Below are 9,099 nucleotides of genomic sequence, written 5' to 3'. Positions count from 1 at the left end.
GACGACAGCAAACTGTGCCTTCCAACACCCGATCCAGTATCCTTTCTCTCTGATGTGCCATGTGGCCTCTCCGATGGCAGAGTTAAAATACAATGAAACCAGCTACTTGGGAAGTGAGACTAAGGGGGTGGGGTGCTGATGTCTGCTTGTACATTCTCTAACTTTTCTTCCCCACGTGTGAGCACTCATTGCCAGCCTAGGGAGGTTAAGCACCTAGCACAGAAAATATTACCCTATTTCCAGAAATTGATACCACCCCCCGAAGCACTCTGATTTGGTGGCAAAATATTTTAATTTTTCATAAAGCTGTTTCCCCAGCCATTCCCCACCCTGCAGAGTCAGCAGGGAAAAGACTCTGTGGGCACGTGTACTGGTGGAGGAGGCGGACGACGTGTGCGTATACGTATGTGCATATACATACAGGTTTATTTAAACGATCAGATCTACACTTTTGGAGGCTGTTGGAAGCATCTTATCAAAAGAAAACACATTTTAAGCAAGAGGTTAAAAAAGCTTTTCAGACCCAAAGGCCATTTAATACAATAAATCCTACTCGGGTAGTTTAGCAAACATTTTTTTAAAACCCACATCCAACAGACTGGTTAGTATTGGATATACAGATTTGGTTTCAAAGCTGAAATGCCCCTGGCGTAATAGACCTTCTCACGAAGTTCAGTTATTTTATATTATGCCATAAAAAATAGGGACACATATCTATTGACAACTTAAATATTAACTCAATAGGCTACTTGGTGATATAAATAGGAAAAAAAAAACAAAAACAACAAGTGGTCACAGACTAGGTTTGAGAAGACTATAACACCAGCCTATCCTGGCCTGCAAAGATGTTAAAATCTACCCTAGAATCTAAAACAGGAAAAAGAGTCAAATATTCCACTCCATATAGACCCCGTCTGGCCCAAACCATCCCCCAAGGAGAACACCCCCAACACATGAGGTTTACTAACCACCTGCTACAGATGTTACTATGTCCCTAATTAACAATGATCACAGAAAATGTGTCATATCAGAGGTTTTGTTATCATACACAACGCATTAGTGGCCGCAGGAATCGTCCTCGGAGAGCACAGTCAGAAGGCGAACTAACAAACGTCTATGCTGCTGGCCCAGGAAACCACAGCGAGGAGTCTCGAGCATTCGTCTGCACGCTCCCCACTCTAGCTAGAGGGGCCGGGACGTGGGGACCGTCCCAGCCAGGTGCTGCAGCCTCTTACTCCTGGGCCTCCTTGCGGGTCAACTTGTAGATCTCGGTGGGTCCGTCCACATGGGTGATGGTGGTGGTGAGCTGGAGTTCCTCCCCACTGTGGACACCCAGATCACCTGAAACAGGGTTTTGGTGTTAGACGTGTGCAAGGAGGAAGCAGCAAGCTGGGATTCGCCTCGGTAACACTGGCCCAGCACCAGCCCTCTTCCACATCCCGAGCTTCTAGAGACCACCAGGGCACCACAACCTGGGCCAATGCGCACCCCTTTCAGACTCTGTAGTACTTTCAGAGCATTCCTGTCTCTCAGGGAAGAGATATTAATGACAGATGAGTCAATGATGCTTCTATCATGTGTAGTCATTATTAACATTTAATGAGAGCTTACTTTGGACCCGACGCTATTCTCCATGCTTTCTATGTAATCGGAGTTAATCCTTCCAAGAGCCACCCCAGGTGGGCGCAGTGATCGCAGCAGCAGCTTTAGAGATGAGGAAACAGGGAGGGAAGTAAGGACACTGCCCCAGGTGGAGGGGCAGACACACGACAGGGCCGGGAAGGAGGCCGGGGAAGGAAAGTCTGACTCCAAGGCCCCGTGGTGTGGACTAAGCCAGCACAACACGCCTCCCCAGCGATGGGGAGGGACACACGTACACACTTGCTGTGAGTAATTTACAAAGCAGCTACGCCATGCGAGGGCAAACAAGACCTGCCTATATTTACCAACAGGTAGGGCAGGGGAGTGCATGTAATACATTGAGAAACGTTTAGGGGTTTTCTTCTCCTGGGGGAAAAAAAAGAAAAATCCCAGAAATGGGCTCTGAACTTTCTGCTGCCCCCAGGATTCTGTACACAACACCGGTGTTTTGGACTCATCATCAGTGACAGACGTGTTCCCCTCTGCTAAAACGGAAAAATGCGGTTTTTTCTCCACTAGCAAGAAAAAAGTAAGTTTCTGTAAATTGAAGAATCCTACCTGCCATAAGGCAAACTAAATGAACATATAGCTGGCAAAAGGAAAATGGAAAACATTAGGACATAACTGCTGTCAGACTGTGTCTGTGTGGGGTGCACACGGACTTGCAGATTTGCAGAAAGAGGTGCTGGAGAATGAAAGCTCAGGGTTACGTCTGTGATTTTTTTTTTAAAGATTTTATTTATTTGACAGAGAGAGAGAGACAGCGAGAGAGGGAACACAAGCAGGGGGAGTGGGAGAGGGAGAAGCAGGCTTCCCACGGAGCAGGGAGCCCGATGCAGGGCTCGATCCCAGGACCCCGGGATCATGACCTGAGCCGAAGGCAGACACTTAATGACTGAGCCACCCAGGTGCCCCACATCTGTGATTTTTATATTTTATATGTCTATGTTTATTACATATTATATTTTATTATATTATTATATATCATATTTTTATATTTATACTGTATACACATACTTTCTGGGACTAAAATTTTTCCTAGTTCAAAGCACAGAATTAAATAAATAAGTGCTGTTTTCAACTGGGCTTGAAACTTAGAAGAAAGCTTTGGCCCTATGCTTACAACTAATGTCTTGTCACTAGTCTGAGAACTGTTGGGCATCAATGCATCTGCTGGCCTCAGAACCCCAGGAGCCACACCACATGCTGGTCCCACAGGCTGCGTGGCTGGTGCTCTTCACGTGTGCCACGTGGTATTCGTTCTTCCCCACAGACCCATTCTCAGCAGCCGTGCGGCTGAATCAGTCTTATTAAATGCTGGTCTGCGGCTCTCTGCCTGAGACTCGCTACTTTCAGTAGCTGGGTCATTAGCTGTTGAGGAGGACTGCTAACGGTATTTGGGGCTCTCTGCACAAGGGTCCGATCCACAGGACTGGGGGCAGAGCAAGTAATGAAGGGGGTGTATCAGCCCAGGCTCCAGCACGTCCAGCTCTACCCTCCCTTGGGCCAGCACACAGACCAACAGGGTGCAGAGGCTGTAGAAGACTTATGCAGGGCCCCCGGGGGCCACACGGAACCGTTATTTGTACAAGCAAGTTTTCCCAGGTCACCAGCTTGCTTTCTCACTGCTGCAACTTCTAGCCCACTCCTTAGTCTAGCACAATTGCCTAGGCCTCAAATTTCTCCGTCAAAGTTAGTTCTGGATTTGCATATCTGGGTGAGCCATCAAAACTTCAAAGCCACTGTCAGGATGTGGATGTCTGTGTGAGTCATTAAAATTTCAAAGAAAGTCCTGACCACCCCAGTAAACCCATTAGCACCTCCAAGTGTTTACCTAAAGAATCCCTTTCACTGAAGACTTAAAAATAGACACATTCTAGAATGTAATTCTACTCAGGTTTTGAACCCAAGGTGCTAATTCTTTAAGCTTAAAATGCGGTTCTCATTAGCATGTCCTAAAAAACGTGTATGATTCTACAGATTACTTGAGCCAAATTACTTTGGCTTCCTTATTTTAATAAGCACCCATATTGGTCTTTATCATGTGCTGACACCGTTTTGAACACTTTACAAATACAAATATATTTAATCTTCATACCAGTGCTTTGACAGAAATGCTGTCATCATTTCCATTCTATTGATGAGAAAACTGAGGCACAGAGAGGTTAAGTAACTTGCCCAAGGGCCAGGTTGGTAAACTGTGATGTGGGATCCAAACCAGAGCAATAAGGCTCCAGAATCCAGGCTGTCAAACCTTTAGGCTATGTTGACTCTTTGTAAACAATCTAGTTTCTAACAGCCAGAGAGACTGCCAGCAAAGGATGAGTCCACACGCAACGTGTTATGGTCATAAACATATACATGCAATAATCCGGATGAAATGTTCAGGATGTTAACTTTGCTTCTGTATTTGGTGAAAGAGAATTTATGGCACATAATTTATCAGTGCACAGGTAGTAAAGACAGCTGTTATTTTTTAGTATTTACCCTATGCACTATTAGGGGCTCAGCATGCCCTGTATTTCTTTATAAACAGGAAGACACTGAGGGTCGAATAGGCAATTAATTTTTCTAATGTGATTCAGTTTGCTCCCAGCAGAGCTGGGATGAGGACCCAGACCAATGGGACCCTGGCTGGCCAAATCTATGACTCATCGCGTGTGGTCTGATTGTACCTTGAAGGCCAACTCTCCCCCCACCCCTTAGGGGGTGAATGTGGGAATATGGCAGTAACATGGCAGGAGTGGGGATCCCTCCATTTCTTTCCAAATTCCATCAACCCCTACTTCTGCCAAGGTCTTGCTCCATCTGTTATTCTCCCTCTCTCTTGGCTTCTGCTACTTAGTGCACAAACATGCTCAGAGTCTTTTCTAAGACAAAAACAACAAAAACAAAAACACAAAACCCTTTCCGAAAATGTAGTATGTTTCTTGTTTAGGGAAGAGGAGAAGAATAAATGGGGAAAAAATTTAAAAAGGTAAAGAAAATAATTCTTCAGTTTGCATTAAGCCTCTTTCCCTGCTTATGGTGTCAGGTCCTCTCAGCTAATTAACAAGGAGATGAGAGCTTGTTTCTGTCTAACCGTTGTGAAATGAGACTAATCTCTGGCATTGGATTTAATCACCAAGGACTATCAACGGATCCATATTTATGATATGGCATCCACAGGTATGTAGCTGCTTGCTGCTTGATTCTCACTGACTGGAATGCATCCTGGAGACACAGAAAGCCATATAAACTACACTATAATGAGACACCAATAACCACAGCTCCCGAAGACTGGCATCATTTTAATGATGATTCCTTGTGTATCTGCGGCTATTGTAGTAAAAGGAAAGAAAACTCGCTAAGATAATTCCAAGACTGTTTCACAGAATCTGGGAGACCAGCAGTCTTCGAACATTATGGGGCTACCTAATTCTGTCCTCACAACCACTAAGGCAAATGAACACCCCACTGCCCAGATCTGGAAGCCAGAAAGCTCCCACACCATGAGTTCATATTTCTTTAGGTCATACTCAGTCCACATTGGAGCCAGGATTCCAAACCATCTATGTCTACCTCCAAAGCTTATGTTCTTTCTAGAACACTCGTGACTTCATGCTGAGCCATTCCCCACCTACCTTCAAAGTACCTCCAGATACCGAGTACCAGGCAATTCCAAGAGGGTGGACACAATAAAACCTAGACATTTTGAGTGAAAACTTAATGTTACGGGCTGAATCATATCCTCCCAAAATTTATTTGCTGAACTCCTAATTCCCAGTACCTCAGAATGTGACTATATGTGGAGATAGGGCCTCTAAAGAGGTAAGGAAGTTAACATGAGGTCACAGGGGTGGTCTCTAATCCAATACGACCTATGTCTTTATAAGAAAAGGAGATCAGGATACAGAGACACACAGACTGAAGACCATGTGAAGACACAGAGAGAAGACCATCTACAAGCCAAGGAAAGAAACCTCCAAAGAAATCAGTCCTGCTGAGACTCTGACCTCGGACTTCTTGCCTTCCGAGCTGTGAGAAAATACATCAGTTTCTGCTGTTTAAGCCTCTCAGTCTGTGGTATCTGCAACAACAGCCTTCCCAAACTGAAAAATTTAGGAGGCAGAAAGTCACTCCCAAGAAGGTGACTGAGAGTGGGGTGATAGTCATTCGAGGAGCCGGGCAAAGATGCTTTGCTTTGCCTGGGAAAGGAAAGATCAGGTCACTGGAAGGACAGCAGCCCCGGGAGAGGCGGGAGGCAGAAAGTGCCCAACTCCACCCAGCAGAGCAGGACGTGCTAGGCTGGTAGTGGCTTGTCGCCAGCTTCCCATCTTCATTAGGAAATGGGAGAAGGCCACGGAGACCCACTTCAGAGTCTGGGTCCAGTCCTGGTGGTAAGACCACTTCCATCACTGCTCACAGACATCAAGAAGCCAGGCTAGCCACGGGAGGGTCATCTCACACGCAACCAGGGGAAAGGCCTCAATAAAAGGCGGCCACTGTCGAAGCCTCATGACTCAAACCCAACATTTATTGCGGCAACAAAAGCCAAAGCCACCTTTCCTGTGAAACAAGCAGCAGGAGACCTTAGAAGCCTCTGGCAGTAAAACTGACACAGCGTGGTAGCAAGCTACCAAGACATGGGACCCGGGGTTGCTGCTGTGGCTTCCAGCAGAATGAGTGTGTCAGACAGAAGACATTTAGTGCGAATAGAAATAGAAAGGAACCAGTTGGCAATTAGAGTGTTCCTGTTCCCTTCGTCATAGTCATCCAGTCAGGAATTCCGTTTCTCAGTCTTTTTTTCTAAAACCTTCTGACAAGAATTCTATAGACGAAATAACACAAAAATGAAAGCTATTATTAAGAATTGTCTGACTTCATAAGCAGCTCCAACTTTTTTTTCCACATGAATTGGTGGCTGAGGGGGTTTGGACAGTTCGCTGAGCGTGCAGAGCATCAATGCTGAGCCCCTGGGAGATGCTGCCTTCGTTCCGCCCTAAGATTAACATCAGCCTGCTGCAATTCGTGTCTGCCTGGGAAGACATCCAGAATGATTCACAAATCGCTTATGGAAACAGGTAAAAAGAACAACTTTAATGAGAAGGCAGCAGGAGCTGGGCAGAAAATGTGAATGGTCCTTAAAAGAAAGAGGTCTAAAATATCTTTGCTAAATTAAAACAAATGATATGTCTGTTTGTATATATGTGTATACCAACATATACAACATGTATGTACACACACATATACACATAAAATGATTATATTTAAAGATAAACATATATGTATGTATATGAAATACTTGACGTGAGAACGTTTATATCACCAGCTATGGTAAATCAACCAACGAGATGGAACCCAGAGCTCCACACCTTTGCAGCACCAATCAGCTGCTAAAAACATGAAAGTGTTCTGGCCTGGAGCTGTTCCGCCACATCCCGAGTTTCTAGAGGCAGTCAAGGAAGCCTTGTCTCTCAGACCAGGCTGCTGGCTCCACGAGAGCAGGGACTGTGTCTTAGTCCCTCCTTTGGGCTTCATGTCACTCCATCTGATCAAACCTGACACAGTGCTAAGTACTGAGGTACTCAGCGGTTCATTTCGAAGGGTCACTTTCTGATCCACACAATAAAAGAGAAACAGATGTATAAGAAAAAAATGCTCTTTGGAAAGCCAGCCTTTCTAGAACCTGCCATCTGCTTTGTTTCTCTCAGTCCATTCCTTGACCAAAAGGGAGAAGCCAAAATCTATGCTCTCTGCTTTCATTTCCTTCCTACCCACTCCCTCCTGACAGTTCTTGGCATCTCTCTCCATGTCCAAACAAAACAACCCCTCTCAATATTCTTTCTCTTTCCTTAGCCCCTTTGGCTGCATCAGAAACCACCTGCCAAGTTCCTGGAAAGGAGCTTTTTCCAGATGTCCATCCAGGATCCATCTCACAAAGGCAAGAAGCACCACACACCTGGGATTCATTCTCCATAGCAAGAGATCTGAGTACTTGGCTCTGGACCTTAAAAGCAAGGGAGTGGGGGAGCCCAAGCCACCTTAAAAATAAAAACTTTCCATGAGAAAGGAAAAGGAGCACGGGAAGGCTGGGGGAGGAGAAGGGATGTCATCCAGAGACCCAGAGAATTTAAAAATACAGTGTATCCCCCTAGGAGTTCGTTTTCTAGGTTTCCATGTAATATTTCAAACTAGCTCTTTCCAAGGAGCTTCAAAATCTTGGCAAATGCTCCACAACTCCTGGGAGACACTGTGTGGTCTGGCCGGTAGACGAAGAGATGAAAAGTGAAGGAGGGCAGAGAAGGAACATGATCAGAGAACCCAGCGTGGAAAAGCCCCTTCCAAAGGCACGAGGTCACAGCATCATGTGGGACTGGAAGGACACACCAAGCTGCGGGGGGCTCACGGGCTGCTGTGAAGTCACGGCCGATCATGTTACCATCATAGAACTGCTAAGTTGTGTGACTCGTGTTTATGACTGGAACAGGGTCCCAAAAGAGTCTGCCCATTTAACTGCTTGAAGAATGTTTTTTCAGCAAGGGCCCTACTGGCATTTTAGGCTGGCTAATTCTCTACTACAGGAAACTGTTTTGCTCACTGCAGGACACCCAGCATCCTTAGAACGTGGCCTCTAGACACCAGTGGCACCTCCCAGTCATAGTGACAATCCCAAACAAACAAACATGAATACTTTTGGCAAGGGATTTGGGGGATATGACCTCCTGGTGAGAACCAGCTTTTGAGCTTTCTGTGAAATTACAGGTCAAGCTGCCTTCAACCGAAAAAAAAAAAAAAAAATCTGATGGGAACAGATCAAGTGCTATTCTCATCTGCAAGGTTTCAAGCCTCAGAGGGCGGCTGCTATGCAGAGTAAGAAGCCTTAATGGGAGCTGCCTGATACCTGGCTTGCAAATCAAGCATCTGGCCCAACAGGGTGGCAGGCAGTCAGCCTGTCTCTGCAGGGATGGCCACAGCTCTGGCTTCCCACGTGCCTAAAAGTGCTAGGATGGGCAAATTCTCACCAGTGTTGGGAAACCCCTCACCTGTGACAGATCACCCTCTGAGCTGCCCCTTTATGACAGAAACCGCTCTTCTTTGCCAACAGGAAGAAAGAGAACCCCACAGAATTTCATGGTTCCAAGACTTTAGGAGATCACACAACTGGGAGAAGTGGTGCACAGAGGTTAGGCAGTGTGCCAATAGTCACATAACAAAAACCACCGGAATAGTTTACATAAAGTGCCTTAGTATGTGGTCAGTATGCAGTAATGACGGCCCATTAGTAGTGTCATTCCAACTTCCCAGGAAGTCCAGTGACTGCTTTATAGGGCATTTCCCTGGAAGGCAGAAACTTCACCTACTGGGTTCCTGCTTAATACTCTCAAGTCAAGGACACATCCATGTGATTTCTGTCAAAGTCCAACAGGATGACCATGAAATGAAATCGAGATTCTTGTTCACAAGCCCAGAATCCCT

The 9,099-nt window shown here is 45.8% G+C and overlaps 1 protein-coding gene across 2 annotated transcripts in view; it reads right to left on the bottom strand.

Annotated features, from left to right (window-relative positions):
• Window positions 1-406: 406 nt before the first annotated feature.
• The window catches only part of WLS (Wnt ligand secretion mediator), a 98,738-nt gene continuing 90,045 nt past the window's right edge, over window positions 407-9,099 (bottom strand). Inside the window, exon 12 of one of the 2 annotated variants that reach the window (XM_032426446.1) lies at window positions 407-1,341. In XM_032426446.1, the coding sequence (XP_032282337.1) occupies window positions 1,232-1,341 (110 nt within the window). In that variant the 3' untranslated portion in view covers window positions 407-1,231. The remainder of the gene's footprint in view (window positions 1,342-9,099) is intronic. The other variant, XM_032426448.1, reaches the window with a different exon arrangement.

This window comes from Phoca vitulina, unplaced genomic scaffold, assembly GCF_004348235.1.
Source record: "Phoca vitulina isolate PV1807 unplaced genomic scaffold, GSC_HSeal_1.0 scaffold2, whole genome shotgun sequence".
Taxonomy (NCBI): domain Eukaryota; kingdom Metazoa; phylum Chordata; class Mammalia; order Carnivora; family Phocidae; genus Phoca; species Phoca vitulina.
Note: the sequence above shows the minus strand (reverse complement) of the source record. Positions and strands in the feature narration are given on the sequence as shown.